A 21,128-nucleotide genomic window follows, 5' to 3' on the forward strand; every position below is an offset into this window, starting at 1 on the left:
GATTAGCCTGACCTCGGTCGTTGGTAAGATTTTAGAGTCCATTATTAAGGATGAGATTTCAGAATACTTGGAAGTGCATGGTAAAATCGGGCAAAGTCAGCATGGTTTCATCAAGGGGAGGTCATGCCTGACAAATCTGTTAGAATTCTTTGAGGAGGTAACGAGTAGGTTAGACAAAGGAGAGCCAATGGATGTTATCTACTTGGACTTCCAGAAGGCCTTTGACAAGGTGCCGCACAGGAGGCTGCTCAGTAAGATAAGAGCCCATGGTGTTAGAGGCAAGGTATTAGCATGGATAGAAGATTGGCTGTCTGGCAGGAGGCAGAGAGTGGGGATAAGGGGGTCCTTCTCAGGATGGCGGCCAGTGACTAGTGGAGTTCCGCAGGGGGTCAGTGTTGGGACCACAACTTTTCACTTTATACATTAATGATCTAGATGAAGGAACTGAGGGCATCCTGGCTAAGTTTGCAGATACAAAGATAGGTGGAGGGACAGGTAGTATTGAGGAGGCGGGGAGGCTGCAGAAGGTTTTGGACAGGTTAGGAGAATGGGCAAAGAAGTAGCAGATGGAATACAACGTGGGGAAGTGTGAGGTCATGCACTTTGGTAGGAAGAACAGAGGCATAGACTATTTTCTAAATGGGGAGAGAATTCAGAAATCTGGAGTGCAAAGGGACTTGGGAGTCCTAGTCCAGGATTCTCTTAAGGTTAACTTGCAGATTGAGTCGGTAGTTAGGAAGGCAAATGCAATGTTGGCATTTATTTAGAGAGGACTAGAATGTAAAAGCAGGGATGTGCTGCTGAGGCTTTATAAGGCTCTGGTCAGACCACATTTAGAATATTGTGAGCAATTTTGGGCCCTGTATCTCAGGAAGGATGTGCTGGCCCTGGAGAGGGTCCAGAGGAAGTTCACGAGAATGATCCCAGGAATGAAAGGCTTAACGTATGAGCAACATTTGAGGACTCTGGGTCCATACTCGATGGAGTTTAGAAGGATGAGGGGGGGATCTGATTGAAACTTACAGAATACTGAAAGGCCTGGATAGAGTGGACGTGAGGAAGATGTTTCCATTAGTAGGAGAGACTAGGACCTGAGGGCACAGCCTCAGAGTAAAGGGAAGACCTTTTAGAACAGAGATGAGGAGAAACTTCTTTAGCCAGAGAGTGGTGAATCTGTGGAATTTATTGCCACAGAAGGCTGTGGAGGCCAGGCCATTGAGTGTATTTAAGACCGAGATAGATAGGTTCTTGATTGGTAAGGGGATCAAAGGTTACGGGGAGAAGGCGGGAGAATGGGGTTGAGAAACTTATCAGCCATGATTGAATGGCGGAGCAGACTCGATGGGCCGATTGGCCTAATTTCTACTCCTATGTCTTATGGTCTAAGATTAGGGAAGTGTTCAAAATCATGAGAGATTTTAATCAAGTCAACAAGGAGAAACTGTTTCCATTTTTTCCCTGAAGGGCCTCTTTCTGTGTTGTAATTATTCTATGGTTATATTCAATGGCAGAAGGGTCGGTAACCAGAGGTTACAGGTTTAAGGTAATTGGCAAAATAACCAGAGGTGGGGCCAAGGTGAATTTTTAATATGGTGAGTTGTTGTGATCTGGAACGTGCTGTCTGAAAGGGCGGTGGAAGCAGATTCAACAGTGACTTTCAAAAGGGAATTGGATAAATACTTGAAGGGAAACAGAATTATAGGGTTATGGGGAATGAGCAGAAGTGTTGGGTTCATTGGATAGCTATACCAAAGAACTGGCACAGGTTCGATGGGCTGAATAGCCTCCTTCAGTGCTGCATGATTCTGTATGATATATCCAGTCAATCAAAGGCCTTGTTGAAGGCCAGCACCACACCCAGAATCAGAAAAACACTTTTAAACCAGGCTCCGAGTAAATCACCATCAAATAAAGTTATTTTATCACCTGGAGACAGGTAATTTCAGAGCCCGATTTCAATTTAATTTTCTACCAGTCACAGCATCTCCACAGGATTCATCGAGTCACAGAGAGGGAAAATGCAAGGCACACGTGGCTTAGAATATTCAATGGAAGGCAAAGGAAATAGCTCACACTGGGATGAGGGCTTCGCGTGACAGAAGCACTGCCTGGGGATGAGAAAACAGAGGCCATTAGGCATTGACCCTACTGTGTTGACCTCTATGCCTTGACCTCCCATTGCCTGCTCCCATCATACAAAGTGCTGCCCAGAAAGCCCGAAATTCTAAATTTAACCTCTTATATGTTGGAGGCCGTGATTCACTCCCAATGTTCTGCTGACATTCAAAGGATTGTAGCTTGTTCTTTAAGCTAACGATGTCTTTAGAACCACTAGCCAATTCAGAAAGCTGTTTATTATCCTATATCTATATATGGTGAATCGGGTTTCTTATGGTTCTATATGTATAAATGTATATATTGTATATAAGCATGTATAATATTCTGTGCACCAAGAAACTCTTTCAACATATATGTATAGTTCCAGTATAGACATGATTAAATATATTTGAATCGGAATTAAAATTCTCCTATTTAAATTTGCGTGAAATAATGTGCAGCTTGCCTTTAGTTTATTGGCTGATTGATTAAGAGCATCATGTCAGCACGAATGGTGTCACCCTAATTTAGTTAATTGTCATATAATTCAGTTTTCTCCAAGAAAGACCTGCATTTCTATAGCACCTTTCACGACCTTACAACGTTCCAAAGCAATTCAGAGCCAATGAATTATTTTTTGCAGTGTCGACACTGTTGTAATGTAGGAAACATGGCAGCCAATTTACACACAGCAAAATCCCATAACAGCAATGTGATAATGACAGGATAATCTTGATGATGTTGGTTAAGGGATAAATATTGGCCAGGACACAAGGGAGAACTCTCCAGCTCTTCTTTGAAGTAGTGCTATGGGATCCTTTACATCCACCTGAAAGGACAGATGGGGGCCTCGGTTTAACACTTCATAGGAAACAGGGCACCTCCAACGTTGCAACACTTCATCAGTACTGCACTGGGAATGTTAGCCTGGATTATGTGCTTAAGTCTCTGGAGTGGGGTTTGAATCCACTAGCTTCTGCCTCTGTGATGAGAGAGAGAGAGTGCTACCACTGAACCCTGGCAGACAGTCGAACTAAAGGTGCTAGAAGAGGTCCTTTGTATAAATGTTGTATTCAGTCTAACCATGCACATCGATAAAGCTGTTCCATAATTCAACTGCCATATTGTTTGGCTAAGACACAACTAAATCTTGTCCAAGGCTTCTCTTCCAATTCATTTCAGTCATCAGCACAGCTTCACTGAAAGACCCTATGGTGTAAGAGGAAGAACTGATTTTATATTGATGGGATGAAGCTCTCCTCTCGCTGCTGGGTCTCAGCATTCTACATGAAATGAGATTGGGTCTGGCCCAACACAGTTCCTGATCGGTGTGGACCCAAGGCACACAACTACCCCCGATTTCAGCACGAGTTGGCATCAAACTGGACAACTTATTGACAGAGGCTGAGATTGGTAAAATGGAGCATGGCTGCTCTTCCATGATTGAGGCTGAGGAACCTCATTTGAAAACCAGCACATTAACCATGACCTGGCAATGCTTGATGCTGACAGCAAGCATTCAAAATGGATCCATTTCCACCCAGCACTAACACCCCTCAACATGATGGTTCCCTTTGAGCAGTTTGTTACCACTCACTCATCGTGCATTGACCGGCAATGGAGTAGAAATCTGAGCTGCAATGTGCCAGTGAGGTGCAATGACATTTAGAGTCACAGGCCCCACCTCCAGAAGGCTGGGTTACCCAACAAGAGAAGCTCTTCAAATGATGAAGGAGGTCTTCAACTTAACCTCTTGTCTGCAAAAAAGTCAACAGTCTTCCTTTTCTTTCCTCATCCAAACATCCGCTACTTAAAAATTGTGTCCGACAGCCAAGCCTTTTCTCTGCATGAGCCAACAAGTTTGCACTATTTGAACTGAAGCCATTTTATTCTTCTTTCATGTGCGTGTATATATAAATATATGCAGAGGGCTTAATAAGCAAGGCAGGCAAAGGAGAATAAAAGGAAACAGAATTTTAAGTTTGTGGCTGAGAGCCTTGGCTTTAAAATAGAGAACATGTGAACTAATGTGTTCAATAGGAGTACAAACTCTCGGCAAATGGCCGTGGAGTTTCCAAGTTTCCTGTTTACTTTGTGTGATCTTACCAGTGTTTATTGGGTACATTTTATTGTGCATCCCTTTTTGTTAAACACAAGATTTTTTGCCAAAATTTGGTAAGGCATTTCAGGACCGAAGCAATAAAAACTTCTATTTACATCACACCTTTAATCTAATAAAACATCCCTCAACGCTTCACAAGAACATTATAAAACAAGGTATGACACTGAACCACATAAGGAGATGTGAGGTCAGATCATCAAAAGCTTGGTCAAAGAAGAGGTGTTTAGGAGCATCTGAACAGAGGAGAAAGGTAGAGAGGCGGAGAGGTTGAGGAAAGGAATTCCAGAGTTTAGGGCCTAGGCAGCTGAAGGCATGGCCACACGGTGGAGCTATTATAATTGGGAATGCACAAACAGAATCAGATGAGTGCAGAAATCTCAGAGAGATGTAGGGTTGGAGGAGATTACAGAGGAAGAGGCAAGACTGTGGAGGGACTTTTTTTTAATCCATTCACAGGATGTGGGCTTCGCTGGCTGGGCCAGCATTTATTGCCCATCCCTAGTTGCCCTTGAGAAGGTGGTGGTGAGCTGCCTTCTTGAACCGCTGCAGTCCATGTGGCGTGGGTACACCCGCAGTGCTGTTAGAGGCTGGGGGGGACTTCCAGGATTTTGACCCAGCAACAATGAAGGAACAGTGATATTTGCAAGTCAGGATGGTGACTTGGAGGGGAACTTCCAGGCGGTGGTGTTCCTCTCTATCTGCTACCCTTGGTAGTAGTTGTGGGATTGGAAGGTGCTGTCTAAGGAGCCTTGGTGAATTCCTGCAGTGCATCTTGTAATGGTACACACGCTGCTGCCACTGTGCGTCTGTAGTGGAGGGAGTGAATGTTTGTGGACATGGTGCTAATCAAGCGGGCTGCTTTGTCCTGGATGGTGTCAAGCTTGATTTGAAAACAAGGATGAGAAAATCAAGAGACTGTTTGACTGGGAACCATGTAGGTCCGTGAGCACAGGGGTGATAGGGGGATGGGACAGAGAATTATAAAGTACAAAGTTTACAATGTGCATCACTGTTACTGTTAGAGATGGCACATACTAGAGGGTATTCCAAATCTCAAACTTTATCCAATTAGGTTCAGCTTCATTCTATTTTGTTTCATTTTCCTCTCGTGGATATATGGCCCCAGGCAGCGCTGGTTGGCCTTCCAAAACATTTCCTGGGATAGCATTGCTCATGCAATGAATGGCAACAGGCTATTTAACCAGAGCTGCACCACAGCTAAGCCCAGCTACCCCACCCCTATCCAAAAGGTCATAGTGCAGCTATCAGGAACAGGAATCATGACCTCCTGGGCTTCCTCCCCCTCCTCCTCCCCCATTGCTAGTCCTTCGGACACTGAAACTTAACATTAAACCTAGCAAACCAAGCACTAGGCTTTATTTCTAGAAGGATAGAATTGAGAAGTAGGGAAGTTATGGTAAACCTGTTAGACATACAGAGTTCTACTACATGTGCAGTTCTGGTCACCATATAAAAAGGATATTGAGACACTCGAGAAGGTGCGGAGAAGATTTACAAGGATGATCCCAGAAATGTGTGGGTATACGTATCAGGAATGGATTGACAGGCTGGGTCTCTTTTCTCATGAACAAAGGCAACTGAAAGGTGACCTAATAGAGGTCTTTAAAATTATGAACGGTTTTGACAGAGTGGATACAGGTGGAATGTTTCCTCTTGCGGGGAAGAGCAGAACTAGAGGTCATCAATATAGATAGTCACCGAGAAATCCAATAGGGAATTCAGGAGAAACCTCTATACCCAAAGAGTGATGAGAATGTGGAACTTGCTACCACAGGGAGTGGTTGAAGTGGATAGTATAGATGCATTTAAGGGAAAATTAGACAAACATATGAGGAAGAAGGGAATAGAGGGTTACAATGATAAATTTAGATGAGAAAAAAATGAGAGGAGGCTCAAGTGGAGCTTAAACGCCAGCATGGGCTGGTTGGGCCAAATGGCCTGTTTCTGTTCCACATATCCAATGTAATCCTATCCTATGTAATTGTGCATCACCTGCAGGTTTAGCTAAGAGCACAGACCTCGAGGTCAGTCCTGGGACACTCCTGGTCTGAACAGACAGTGCTTCCGCAAACTGAGCCATTTGCCTTGACATTGGCACATTCTTAATTTATTTTCATAATTCTGACTCAGTAACAGAATGTTCTAGAAATGTGGACCGAGTGGTCATCCATTCACTGACCTGCTTGTGAGATATTCAATGACTCTGGGAGGGAAGGTGAGAGTTCAATCTTTGGTATCCACTCTTTAAGCAAGTTTTATATATTTCATAAAATTTACAGTGCACAAATAGGCCAATTGACCCAACTAGTCCAAGGCGAGCTGCCTCCCATCCCTCTTCACCTCACCTTCTTGTTCCTTTCTCCCACATGTTTATCCAGCTTCTTGGATAATGTATCTGTGATAGTTACTTCAAACACTCTCTGTTCCACATTCTCACCACTCTCTGGGTAAAGAAGTTTCTCTTGAATTCCCTGTTGGATTTGGTGACTATCTTATGTTTATGGGCCCTAGTTCTGGTCTTGCCCTCAGATTGAAACATCTCTACATCCTATAACATCCTTGCAAAAATGTTACAGACCTTTATCAGGTCACCCCTCAGTCTTCTCTTTTCTAGAGAAAAGAGCCTCAGCCTGTTCAATCTTTCCTGATAGCTATAACTTCTTAGTTGTGTCATCCTTATAAATCTTTTTTGCACCTTCTCAACTGTCTACATCCTTTTTGTAATATGGTGACTAGAACTGTGCACAGTGCTCCAAGTGTGGTCGACTGAAGTTTTCAAAACTGAGATTTTTGTTGGGTAGAGGCTTCAAGGGATGTAGAGCAAAGACAGGCTGCTGGACTTGAACTACAGATCAGCTATCATCTAAATGATGGTGGAACAGTTCAGGGACCTCAATGGCCACATCCTGCTCCTACATTCCTTTGCCCATTGCAGAATCAACGAGCTCTGTATTTGAGGCCAGAAGGACTATATCTGGCTGTCTGCAGTGACAAGACAGCCTCATGGATCCCAACGACAGACATAGTCAAATAATGAAAGATGACAATTTTACACCTCTGTGCAGACGATGAGTCTGGGAGTGATGTGTGGTATTCAACAGAGCCTCTGCCCCACAAGACACCAATCTAGTACTTTGGAAAATCCGATCAACTACCCAATAGGAACAGTAAACACTGAAAACAAACTCCTCTATTTGTTGGGAGCATTACTTTATTGAGGGAAAGGTACAGAAAAAGGTGCAATGGGAAAGGTACAGAAAAAGTATTTAAGGAATTGTCAATTGTCAAAGTCGAGGCATTTAGCAACTTGTGGGCACCATTGAGAGGAATGAATAGCATAGTGGACACTGGGAATAATTATTATTCCATTTATAAGGTTCCTTTGTTTTGCAGTTTAGTTCATTAGCAGCAGTGTCCCTCTAAAAAAGGGGGTCACTTTTGTTAGGTTTTTGTTTAATGACATTGGAGGAAACAACATGGATCTTATTAGAAAAGGAATTAAGGAACTCGATCCCTATAAAATGTCCCATCCTGAGATTAGTTCGGATGCAGCTAAGGAATGCCTAGGAGAAAGAAAGGAGGGACATTTGAAAAATAATTTTAAAACTTTATTAAAGAAAGAACTCACATTTACATAGCGCCTTTCAGAACCTCAGGACAGCCCAAAGCACTTCACAGCCAATGAAGTACGTTTGAAGTGTAGTCACTGTTGTAATATAGGAAACACAGCAGACAATTTGCACACAGCAAGAATCCACACACAGCACAGATGACCAGATAATCTCTTTTTGGTGAGGTTGGTTGTGGGATTACTATTGGCACCAGGGAGAACATAGTGGCTGTGAGATCTCTTAGGTTGACCTAATTTAACGTCTCATCAGAAAGACATTTTTTTTTAAATGTAAAGGCTTATTTCAACATGATTATTATTGAAACTTTCTATATTTCCTGCTGGTATTACAAACCTACCCACTGCTAGTACTTGATCTCAGTAATCGATAGCTCAACTTCTCACTCAAAATTAAAACTCCACGAAAACTATGGGGCTGCTGGCAAAGATGACAAGCACAAGTTGAGAGTTCTGGTGTTGCTGTCAAAGGTTTGCACCCGAAAGTCAGATCTGTGGAATTGTTTAGCAGGAGCAGCTTGGAGAGAAAATCATGTTCCGCTCTTTTAGGAGCGGGATCTCAACAGTCTTGGTTTAGAACTGGGGTCTTGGCAGTCCCAGTTCAGGAGCAGGATCACACAATTCTGGCTTAGAAGCAGAGTGAGCTGTCAGATGATGCAATGTAAATACATACATTTGTGGCCCTTTTACTCAGAAACAAAGTACTAGCGAATTAAGTCTCCTTATCACTGCATCTTCCATTTTACTGATGTACAGAGGTTTTTTTTAATCCAGTTTCCTTTTCATGCAAAAGGGTTTTATTTATTTAATTTATTTTGTCATTTTTGTAATGCATAAAAAAAACAATAAAAGTATACACAAAAACAAATGGGAGTACTTTCTGCCCCGCACCACAAAAACTTGCATTTATATAGCACCATTAACATAGTAAAATGTTTCAAGGCACATCATAGATGACTGAAAGCCTGGTCAAAGAGGGAGATTTCAAAGGGCCTCTTAAAGGAGCAGAGAGAAGCAGACAGCTTCACAGAGTGAATTTCAGAGCGTGGGGCCCATGCAGCTGAAGGCACGGCCTCCAAGGTGGAGTGATTAAAATCAGGGATTGCACAAGAGGCCAGAATTGGAGCAGCGCAGAAATCGCAGAGAGTTGTAAGTCTGGGGAGGTTAGAGGGAGGGGACAAGGCCATGGTGGAATTTGAAAACAAGGATAAGGATTTTTTTTTTTAAATTGAGGAATTGGTGTACCAGGAGCCAATGGAGGTCAAGGTGCACAGAGGGTGATGAGCAAATGGGACTCCGTGCAGCTAGGATACAGTTTTTTCCATTCTGTTACGCAGATTACCGTAGCACAAAGATTTCCCATTTATGTTGGCGGTGGAAGCATGGAAAGAAAGATAAGATAGAATAGGATGGAGCAGCAAGGAAATGGTCAAAGTTTGGAGAGAGCACAGACCACACTGAAGGTTATCAAAGCACTTCATATGTAAATGATTGAATGTGATGTTTGTAGACACAAACAGAAACCACTCAACACTCGCAAATTCGCACACTGAGGGAAAAGGACCAGCCAATTGGTTATACTGTTGTTTAAGGGGGGAATGTTAGCCAGGTCATTGGAGAAATACCCACACTTCAAATATCCATCACAGCCAGCCGACAGGGCCGTCAGTTTGACAAATTATTGGGAGGTGTGATCAAGGAAAGGTTGGGTGGAAGAGAGAGAGGAAAAAAAAGGTGGAAGTTAGAGGGAAAAGGAAGATTCCCCTCTGCCCAGGGATATGAGGGAAATGCTACAAGTCCACAGTGTCAGCCTGGATTGTGTGCGCGAGTCTCCAGAGTAGGAATGAATCCATGACCTTTGGACTCAGAGGGCTACTTACTGAGCCAAGCTGACACTGATAATGGAAGTGACAACTTATATAGTACCTTTAACGTAATAAACCATCTCAAAGCACTTCACAAGGGTGTTATGCAAAAATTGACAGCAATGTCAGATGGCCAAAAGCTTTGTCAAAGAGGTAAGTTTTTAAGGAGTGCCTTAAAGGAAGAAAATGCGGTCGAGAAGTGGAGAGGTTTAGGGGGGGTAATTTCTGAGCTTAGGGCCCAGGCAACTGAAGGCACAGCCGCCAATGGACGGAGCAAGATTTGAAGTTCTCTGGGCACAACAACTATTTAAGATATAGAAAATGAACTTAACACTAAAACAAATATAAACAGCGGATGATGGTATTTGTCAAAATATTTTAATTTGCTTCTAGAAGTTACATCAGCTTTTGTTTGCTAAATCCACAATAGAAAGCTCAAAAAAATTTGTACAAATTCAGAGAGCAGCATACACCAGATCAAGGTAATTACTGACTGCGATCTCACCAAGCCCGTGTCTTATTCCATTCACTGTTCCATTTCGCAGAGGAACACCTTCACAGCAACACCCTGTCCCCCGACTCCTTCCCCCAACTATCACAACATGGTACTAAGCCATACAGGTCCGGAGAGGATCTGGGCAATAACCCCAGCCTTATGTGGAGTCAACAGCAAAAAGCAGTGAAAAGAGCTGTTAGAATTGACTTTGCTTCACTAGCCCTGTGCTTTGGAGAAGGGTTAAGAAAGAGAGAAAAAAAAATTCAGCCTTGATTCCTGCTTACTATCCAGTTAGCCTTGTGTGCGCCTGTCACTCCAAGCAAGACATCCCCTCTCTATAAACACTGACACCTTCCCAAAGATCACCCAAGAATAAAACAGAAATTGTGCAACAGGAAGGAACAGGTTTATCTTGGGAGGCATTTCCAGGATCTCTCAAAGTCCAGACTGTAACCCTACTGTGCAGACAGGTTGGAGAATACAGCCACAATCACAGGGTGCCAATGCCCAATAGCCAGTGTACAAGCAACCAGGGTCAAACTACTAACTGACAACTCATCACAAACCATCAGACCCGGCACCCAGCCCCCATCCCCATTCCGCCCAGGGATCCACCTTCTCAAATAGCCAATTGACACTTTAGACCCCTCCCCACCAGGTCCCATCCTAATCAGTCACTTCAATCTGCCTGGGGTTTTCTAGTTTTGACTGGAGTGCTACAGTAGTGGGAATCAAAAAATAATCATGTACTGAGGGGGCAGAGCCAAGTGGGACACGAGGTGAGAGCAGGATCAGAATCAGCTGTGATCTTCCCCATGTCCAACACCCAAAGGGTGGATATAGAACCAGAATCACCCAGCCCCCGAACAGGAGTCAGTGCCTTCAAGGTGTATGGGGTGCAGGGGGTGGTTGTGGGGAAGGGGCAAGGGAAAACAGCAATATTTCATCCAATACAGGTCTTGTAGTGTAACACTCGGAATGTTATGCCCTTCCCCTTTGTGGGCTGCTGTCAAGACTTGCAAACACTTGGTCTGAAACCCACTACTGGATCTGATCAGCACAGTAATCACACTGGTCTGGGCCCAGTATTACAAAAAAAAGAAAATATACATTCTTCACATTTATAAACACCTTTATTACAAGTTTTCTGTGACGTTTTATTTATTTAAAAAAAATACGATAAAAGCCAGCTATTGATTGGTAGCAGCTCACTGAGTTCATGCAAGGCAAAGTTAAAGGTAGTTGAAGGAAGTGGGAATGGAAGAGACACTTTGTACAATGATCTGGTACCAGTGGTTGACAATGCTGTGACAAGGCTGTCTCTGTGAACACTGGAACTATCTTTGCAACAACAATACAGCACCTTCAGGGGACTCCATTGTACAACAGACTTATAAACTGCAAGCCTATATTCACATTGTCATTGTACTTGTGGAGTGCTGGGATGGCAGCGCTTAAGATATTAAAAAAGGAGCAATCAGAAGGTAACAATGACCAAAGGTAATGATACTGGTGCCTGGATTCAACCTTTGAGTGTTCAAACACATTCTTCAAGCCTGAGGCAGGTTACCTTCATCTGTCAACGATCAAAGGGATGAGAGCGGGAGACTTCCTGTATAATAGCAGTGACTTCTTGTGAGAAACAGTAAAAAAAAAGGTCTGGTAGGAACGTAACTACTGACAGGTTTCAAGAGAAGTAGTAAGGGGGCGGGTGATGGAGAGAGAGAGAGAGAGAGAGAGGAAACTGGGGGTGGGTACCGACCCCATGGTTCATGTGAAAATTTCAGCCTGGAGCATCACATGCAGTTTGCCCAAAATATTGGAATTCATTACAAAGAGGGAAAGGGCGCATTGGAATCAAGGTTTCACCCTCCCTCCACCAATAAAGAATCTCCCCATCTCATCTGTAGACACCAACTCCTCCCCCAGAGACAGGCATAGTCCCATTGGACCCAGTGACCCACTAAGACCTCACCTAGTGGAGCCAGGAGATTTGACAGGAGAATGAGATGGGAGGGATGCAGCCCACCCTCCCATCTTAATAAACACAGGCATGTACCATTGTCCAGCAGGGCTCACTGCACTTCAGTGAGGAGCAGGAACCTGCTGGTTCCCCATCACCTCACTCAATAATCCAGGATTGCTGCGAGCCACTGTATTTTGCTCATCCCTGTCAGGTTGTGCTTGGTTCAATGATTCACTGGGGCAGAACTTGCAGCTGGCAAAGTTCACATATGAATGCCTAACACCACACTGGCACATGAACCTCACTGTCGCAAGGTTCTGGATCTGCTTCAACAAATTACCACTTGAAATGGTCTGGGATCGAAGGAAGGAACTCAGAAATACCATGTTTAACTTCTTGGTCTTTCCCACATTGGGACAAAACTGTGCGATCTTCAGCATGTCTGGTAATTTCAGTGCCAGACCTGATCGAGGGGAGGTAACATATTCTCCCTTTGTTTTCACTCAGCATCAGATCTGACCCTGGATTAAGATGCAGATTACAGCTCCCAAGATACGGGACAGCACAAGCTCCTCCCCCCCCACCCCCGCCCCTCATGACTGAGCCACACAATATTACCGGCTACCATCCCCGTCCCAGCCACTGCACCAGCCCTCAGAGTCTGGAGGGCGGTGAGGCAGGCTGGTAATTCAGTGTCATATTAAGCCCACTTTTGTGTGCTATGGATTTGGAACTGAGTCAAAGTACTTTATAGTGAAGACAGACAGAATTTCAGCTCACTGGTATGACTGGATTTGAAGCCAAGTATCAGAGGCAAATGAAACATGTCCAGAGTGACTGCACCAGCAGCCAGTCTTCCAATGGATTCATTTAGAAATGATTTACTTCACCATAGCGCCTCTTAGGACCTCAGCACACTCAACAGCCAATGAAGTGTTTCTGAAGCAAGGTCACTGTGGCAATGTAGGGAAAATGTTACTGCAGGAGAATAAATTCATTGATTTAGTAATTGCACATGGCCAATGATTTACATCAAAAACTCTCAGAGCCCACAGCAGAGGCAATGGCAGCTGGGATCAAATTCACGTGATGCCTCACACCACATGCTGGCCATTCCCTTCACAGTCTCACTCCAGTCAGAGTCGACCATCAGCACATTTGATCTGGTTCTCAGTCCGCATGCTTTGCATCTTCACCAATATTCTAGTGTTGAAAGCCAAAGAAAGGGTCTCAGAGGAGGATTGAGGGCAGGGGGGAATTGGGGGAAGGTACAGTGGGTCAGGGTCCCAGTACATCTGTTGGGGAACTAGGGAAGCCATGTTTGGAATTTGTAAACAGTTGCAGTTTTCAGTACAGTTTGCATGATTTTAGCAGTAAGGGTTTGGCATAACTTCATCTGCTAATGAATCAAAGAACTATCACCTTTCCCATCCTCAAATCAAAGCTATGTACATAGGGTGACAAGATCTACTGTCCTTCCTGGCCCGAGGTCATGGTATCAGACTGTGCTAGGCCCTGTGGGACTGAGAGAAAGGCCCTTCACTAACCCTCATCTTCAAAAGGCTTACCCTTGAACACTGAAAAGCACAGCCTCTTCTCTACTCATACTGAAGATCCAGCTCACACTGGAAGCAGTGGTTCTCAATTTATTCATCATTACACCCATCACCACCATCCCAAAAAAATTACATCATGGCTCCTTCTGAAGTTGAAATATGGAGAAACACAAGAGGCCTTCACAGGAGCAAAAAGAATGGAAGAAATTAACTAGGCAAATAATAAGTTTCCCTTTAAGCAACATTTCACTGCCCACCTTCCCTGGCAAACAGCTGACTTGCATTATTTTTGATTATTGAGAAATGGGTGAGTTACTGCTTCTTACTAGTGATCACAACCACTAGGTATTGCATTACCAGTGACAGGGACAGTTACAGGGGCCCTCTGGGTCAAGTATTGATCCGCTCGCAATGGCATCAGAAACCTCAACACCAAAGATGGATTGAAAGTCAGGCAGAGATGGGGAGTCAGCCCAGAACAAGAGACCCCAGCCGCCCCAACAATGCACCATCTCAGTAGAGTTTGATACTGTATGGGTTTGAAGGGCTGGCGCAGCCGGAGCTGAAGCCAATTGCTCAGCCATCCCTATTTTTCTCTATCAATAAGGAACAATCAGCAATAAGTACATTGACATAATGCATCAGGATAAGCTTCTGCTGATGCTCAGCAGGTCAGCAGCAAAAGACAGTTTCTCTCTCCTCCTGCTCTGTACTCAGTACATTCCCACACCCACTCCATTCATGCTGATCATACTATGGTCTCAGCTTAAAAAAACAGGAATACATTTCTTGTGTAAAGGCAACTCAATTAAGCAGATACTGCTCTTTGAAGTCAAGTTTCCATGGTGATGTAACGCAAAGGAGATTAATTTTTCTTTGCCAATATGCAAGCTTAACCAAAAAATAAAGCTTAGAAAAAGTTCACCCCATCAGAGATAGGAGTTACAGTGAGGGATTAACACTGGAACAACTTGATGCAGTCTTAGATCACACACTATCACTCCACGTCTGGCATTAAAAAGTCAATGCCTGCATTAAAACAGTGGACAAATTAACATCATAAAGAGTGTAGAACACAAACATCGTGATTTCAGGGCTTGGATGTCACCCATTCTGAGGTCCCCTTGCACCAAGTTCCTCCAGACCACGAGAACTTGAATTAGCGATTTTCCAGCACTCGCAATGTTAACTCTTTGAACTTCAGAATATTTATTTTAAAAAGAAACAAACCCATACAATACGGCTTCCCTTAAAATAAAAAAAACTGATCTTAAAACAAAATGTCCCACGAGGTCGGCAAACAGTTCCAACGCCAACAGTTGAAGTCGCTTGTGGCATGAAGGACCCACTCTCAGAATTCTCTGAGGCTGTACCCACCAAGGCTTTGTTGTACAAATCTTGCCATGTCCACGTATGAGCCAAAGTCTGGTCTGGGGTTGGTCAGCTCAATCATTTCCCATCTCTCTTGCCAGGAACTAGTGAGTGAGACGGGAAAGGGGGGAGTGAAATCTGAACAGAACAACCAAAGGCAGCTCCGCAAAGGGCAGGGTTTCATTTTATGATGAAGGCAAGGGTCATTTAAACAGCTCTGACAAATTATTAACTGTCTTACACAGACATATCTGATTGTTTCTGAAGACTGAACTGTGCTTCATATTAACCTGACCTGCATCAAACCTGCCGGGAGTATAAAGTTAATGATAGTGATAGGCAAGTAGAAATAATCAGGAAGATACGAGTGTAGACACTGTGGATAGTACAGGTGGGTTAGACATGCACTTCAGGACCACTGCATTCCACACTGAGAGGCTCCAACTCCTACACTATTACACACTCTTTTTAACCACAGGCTCTGCGCTACATCCACTCAAGTCTTTGCCTCTGGAACCTCTGCAAAAACCTCGAGCAGCCCGGTCAATTGCTGATCATGACTGGACACCACAGAGGGCTTTCGTTGGGTCCACTTCCCCTCCTCCCTCCCTCACCCAGACCATAAATTACATGTAAATAAATAAAGGTGCTCCTATGATATACAAATGAAGGGCTGCACAGTGGAGAGACTGTAAGACATTACATGATGAGAAGGGAAGCACTTGCATCTTGTGGACAGAGGATTAAGTATCTTCGATCATGTCCTGGCTGTCTGTGCGGGCAATTTTGCATGGTGGGGCCGAACTCTCGCCTTCAACGTCCACTTGCTCTTGGTCCCTTTTCTTCGCTGCATTCTGCAAGAAGGAGGAAAGATCATAGTTCAGAGGATGAATGCACCTTCTGATTTGATACTGTACTGAATTAGTCACTCATTGAGTGGGGCTGGAGCTGCAATTGGGTGCAACCTCCATTCACTCTCCCCCAGGCTAATTGTGATTGGGAGGTGGTGGGGGGACCGTGCTGGAGGAAGAAAATCAACCAGGATTTTCACTCCTAATTGTTACCAAGTGACCCTCACTGGAAATACACATGCCTCATCGTCTTGGACAATACCAGCTGCATTGCCTCCCAGAATCAAACAGCCAGGCAACTCTCTCAATCTAGATTCACATGTGAAGGTAAACCATCTGTGAGGTCTTCAATGAAATTTCTGGCTTTCCCAGCATCTCCAATGCACAGGAAGTGCCCCCTTGCCCACTTGTCCCAACTCAAAAGGAATGCCCCCTTCTGTGGCATATCAGAAGCAAACCCCCGCCACCACAACAACCCCTTCCTAAATGGAACTCCAATTCACATGAAGCATTTCTCCCTGTGCCTCAGCCTTCATGTGACCACTGATAATGCAGGAAATTTCCCACCACACTTACTGGACCTCCATCCAACAAAAGCTGCCATGGATAATGCAAACCTTCTCACCCGTCATTACACACAAACCTCCCAACCATAACCAACAGCTATCAGCAGCTCACCTTTTTGTCCCATTGCTGATGGAGATATCGAAGCAATATATTGGTCTTTTCTGTCACAATGACTGCGTAAAGTGAAAAAGGTAGATACTTAGTGGTCAAGTTTCTATAAACAATTGAATTCAATAAAATGTGGAGTGATAAATAAGGTATTTCTGTGGGTTCTATACAGAGTTTTCAGCTCTAAATCCAGGTTCAGTCCAGCTGAGACTGCTGGGGTGAAGATTTCTAGTTGTGAGGCTCCAACTCGTGAAATGAGTTTGGGCTAAAGGCCACACCCAGGACGAGCATGGGCCGATTGCACAAACCCACTGGTGAATCAGTGACAATGAAGAGGCCACATCATGAGTGGTGTAGGGACGAAGACAGTGCTGCGCACGTGCAGTTGGTGCCTTCATGAGGTTAAGACTGAGGCAGGGGAAAGTAACTACATTCTCATCAAGCAGAGATACACAGTTCTGACCCCTAGGGTAGACCACACGCGGGTGTCCCATCATCATATGGGGGAATCACAGGCACACATCAAATCCATTCATTATGTGCTTCATCATTCCTGAAAGCCACAATTGACTAAAAAAGACCAGTAAAACTACTTCAAGCACTTACTCTGTTCCGATGGGTATTCTCGCGTTGGGAGATACACAGATGGTCTTCTATTCTGCAAAAAAAATTGCACATTCAGTGGAAATATACAAAGTTTTAAAAGTTCAGCAGGTTTTATATTCCAAGTTTAATTACTTTTCCTAGCAATCAATTGAGACCATCCATTGTAACATACTCCCGTCGCTAAATCTATACTTCTTTCCTGGGGTACAGCATCCACCGCCATTTCAACCGTTAATACGTACCACTAAGTATACAAACTGTTACGAACATGCGTATGAACATATGGAGGAAACGCATAGAACAAAGGCCATTCAAGTTCACACCGCCTTTTCAGAGACAAGGACTGTGTATCTGTCATTACTATGCACAATTTAGGACATTTTCTGGCAGCTGGTTACATGAGGCATTGAGCAAGCCCTGCACCAGGCTGCCAAAACTTACCTTCTCTGTGCCTGGGCATCAGGTGTGACCCAGGCAGACCAGAGGAGAAAAGCAAATGGAATTAAAAGCATAGGCAGGGCATGGTTCCTGGACTGGAAGACTGTGCATTGGGAAACAGGTTCTAGCCTGTCTAGCATGGGCTATTTTCTCTATCTGGATGGTTACAGACAGGATGCAAAATGTGTGCGCAAAATATGTAGAATTGTGCATCAGACTGTTGTTCAATTTAGAGACTTCTTTTTACCAATTCTCCAGTCTAGATTGAACAGGAGGGTAACAGTTGTAAAGTGTTGGCTGCAGTTCAGAAGGTCTTAAGGTATTTGCAGCCTTAGATGGTTCAACAGTTAAGTATTTATTAAATACTAGAAACTATATACATAGGCGCAGTAAAGGTCCAAGCTAGGAGCTGTCTCCATGCTTGCTTCTACACATGGCTCTGTCCAACACTACCCTGACCCCTAGGTGCGGGTCATTCTCTTACATCACTATGGGGGCAGTACTATATCAGTCCCACGTTAACCCTTTATGTGCCAGATCCTAATACTACAGTAACATTTACTCTCTTTATCCCTGGGTTTGGGAGAAGGGACTTATCCCCTGGTGGCATGGAGTTGTGTGAATGCCCCAGGTGAGGATGGCAAGAGATTACTATGCTTCCTCATATTTGAATGCCTGCTTCACTTGCTTTTCACAATGGAGTTGAAGAGTGCACAGAGGGCACCTGCTGCCCACAGAATCTCCAGCAGGAGAAGGGCAAAAAAAACTGAATGACCTTTCCTATCCTAATATACCTTAATTTAGTATGCTGTATCTCAAGTTTGATGCATGGCACCCCTCTATCTGTCTTAGCCAGGTTTATCCTTATGTACCTCTGCCTTCAGACATTACGATATGATGTTGATTCTCAACCTTTGATAAGTACTCACCGAAGCTTTACAAACTGAATCTGCGTGAAATCGGCTGAAGTTGCTTTCGTTATAGACCGGCAATCCTTTCAAGAAGTCTGCCTGTAATCAGACACATACAAATAAGCAGTCTGTGAATCGGAACACGGAGCGTCCAATCTTGGGTAACCCGAGAAAGAAAGGCAAAGCTTCCCGTCTCTAGTCAGGCAGGCGATGGAAAGAATCATTGCCTCTGCCGATCAAACTTGCAGAGGGGAGGGGCAATAAGACTTTCCCCACTTCAAACAATAGAACGGAACTGCAATCTGTGCCATTGGCTTACACCCACCGCATACATTATCTGGGGGGAAAGAAACACTGAAAGAATGAGGGCTCATCAGCCGCAATGCAACACGTCCCCGCCATGCTAGGGACTGTCTTTGTCAGGAACAGCCTCACAGGGCCAGGGGAAAATGGCTGTTCCTCCATCAAACAGGGAGAGTGGGGGCGGGAGTGGGGGGAGAACAGGGTGGAGCAGGCAAAGCAGCATCTCGAGGCTCTCAGCTGAACAGAAAGTGGGCAGAGAGGCACGAACTCATAGTCTCTGTAAATGGTACGTTAGCCTTTATTGCAAAGGGAGTTAAAAGAGTAAAGAAGTCTTAGTGCACTTGTACAGAGCCGTGATGAGACCACACCTGGAGTACAATGTACAGTTTTGGTTTCTTTACCCAAGGAAGGATATACTTGCCCTAGAGGGAGTGCAATAAAGGTTCACTGGACTGATTCCCGGCAATGAGGGGATTGACCTATGAGAAGAGATCAAGTAGACTAAATCTATATTGAGGAGAATTTCATTTAATTTCATTTAAACAAAATTCTTATGGGGCTTGACAGGTAGATGCTGGGACACTGTTTCTCCCTGGTGGGGAGTCCAAAACTAGGGGTCACAGTATCAGGATAAGGGAATTGGCCATTTAGCATGGAGATTAGGAGAAACTTCTTCACTCAGTGATGAACCTTTGGAATTTGAGATCTTCACTTGTTGAGTATATTCAAGACTGAGATCAAAATATTTTTGGACACTAAAGGATATGGGGATAGTGTGGGGAGATGGAGTTAAGGTAGATCAGCCATGATCTTATCCAATGGGGTCAAAAGGCCGAACGACTGACTCCTGCTCCTATTTCTTACGTTCTTATGCTATGGCCTATCAAACAGCAGTGTCTATTGTCGGGTGGGCAGGCAGGGGACGCAGGGAGAGGAGAGGCTAGGAGGGCGCGCTGAAGTCAATGCGAAACTGGATGCTGGGGGTGAGACCCAAGTTGACAGCAAGTGGACAAGGCAGAAGGGACAATCATAAATCTGCTGCTGGGGGGAGTGTGGAGGGAGACAAAGGCACAGGGTCAAGATTACCCCAGAAAAGCAGACAGGAGAATGTTACGACCGGTGATTAAAGCAGTGGAGCTCACCCTATCACAGCTGACTGCTGAAAGGTTAAATTTAGATTGGAATCCTCTAACCTCAGTTGATTTCAGGACGGACAAGATATGACATCAGTCATAAAAAGTTCAATAAAGCCTGTGTCCATATATCATCGCAGCTTTAATTACTTTACATAAATTGCAGGGTTTTTTGGGAGGAAGCATCTGGTTTCCACCAGAGTGAAAATGAAAACCTCACAAAATACAACACATTCAGACCACATTTTAAAAACTGAAACAGCCCAAAGCAAATCTGACAAATGCTCAAATGTTACAGTTTGATGTAAAGACTTGGAGAAAAGTCAGTGAAAGGTTTGTTGAAAGGCCAGTGGGTCTCTGGTTTCATGAAAAATTGGACAGAATTACAGAACAGGATCCTCAAACTCACAAGACAATATCCCGGAATTCCATGCAGTAAACCGAGGTTCCAACTAATTCAGCAACCAGAAAGTCACAGCATTTCAAAGTGGTTTCCAGGGTAAGGGACTCTGAACAGTTTTTAAAGGGCAAAATTAAGCACCGAGTGCACCCACAGCACAGCTTCCTGTTGGTTAACCCCTTCTGGGTACAGGGTCGTACAGATGAAAGTGGGCAACAAGTCCTCCATGAGCAAGGAACACACCCAAAGAGAAAGTCATATGGTGAAAAAGGTGTTACAGTGCAAAGGGTTTGCTTTACCAACAAAGCTGCACCAACAGGCAGACCCAGGGAATTCCATCGTATTTACAGAAAACAAAAATTGCTTGTGCGAACAAAAGGTAAAAGACCACAGTTAATCCTGCAAGTAACACATTTTAACAGAATTCTAACAGGAATAAAAATGGGATACAGTACTGGTAGATATTGGTCTGTCACTGTATAACAGTGGGCTACAGTTCTGGTGGGGACAGGTCTGACATTGTATAACACAAACTGGTGGGGACAGATCTGTCATTGTATGACACTGGGGACCAGAACTGGTGGCGACAGGACTATCACAGTACTGGGTAGGGTACTGGTAGGGACAGGTCTGCCACTGTATAACACTGGGGCAGTGGACTGGTGAGGACAGGTCTGCCACTGTATAAT

General features: G+C 44.2%; 1 protein-coding gene across 1 annotated transcript in view; it reads right to left on the bottom strand.

Moving 5' to 3' along the window:
• Nucleotides 1-7,835: 7,835 nt before the first annotated feature.
• dda1 (DET1 and DDB1 associated 1) overlaps nt 7,836-21,128 on the bottom strand; it is a 29,338-nt gene continuing 16,045 nt past the window's right edge. The window contains exons 2-5 of the mRNA XM_078556234.1: nt 18,622-18,702; nt 17,255-17,306; nt 16,652-16,713; nt 7,836-15,976 (exon numbers count right to left, since the gene is read on the bottom strand). Coding sequence (XP_078412360.1) covers nt 15,866-15,976; nt 16,652-16,713; nt 17,255-17,306; nt 18,622-18,702 — 306 coding nt within the window. The 3' untranslated portion in view covers nt 7,836-15,865. The remainder of the gene's footprint in view (nt 15,977-16,651; nt 16,714-17,254; nt 17,307-18,621; nt 18,703-21,128) is intronic.

The sequence above is a fragment of the Cetorhinus maximus genome, chromosome 13, assembly GCF_964194155.1.
Source record: "Cetorhinus maximus chromosome 13, sCetMax3.hap1.1, whole genome shotgun sequence".
In the NCBI taxonomy this organism is placed as follows: Eukaryota; Metazoa; Chordata; class Chondrichthyes; order Lamniformes; family Cetorhinidae; genus Cetorhinus; species Cetorhinus maximus.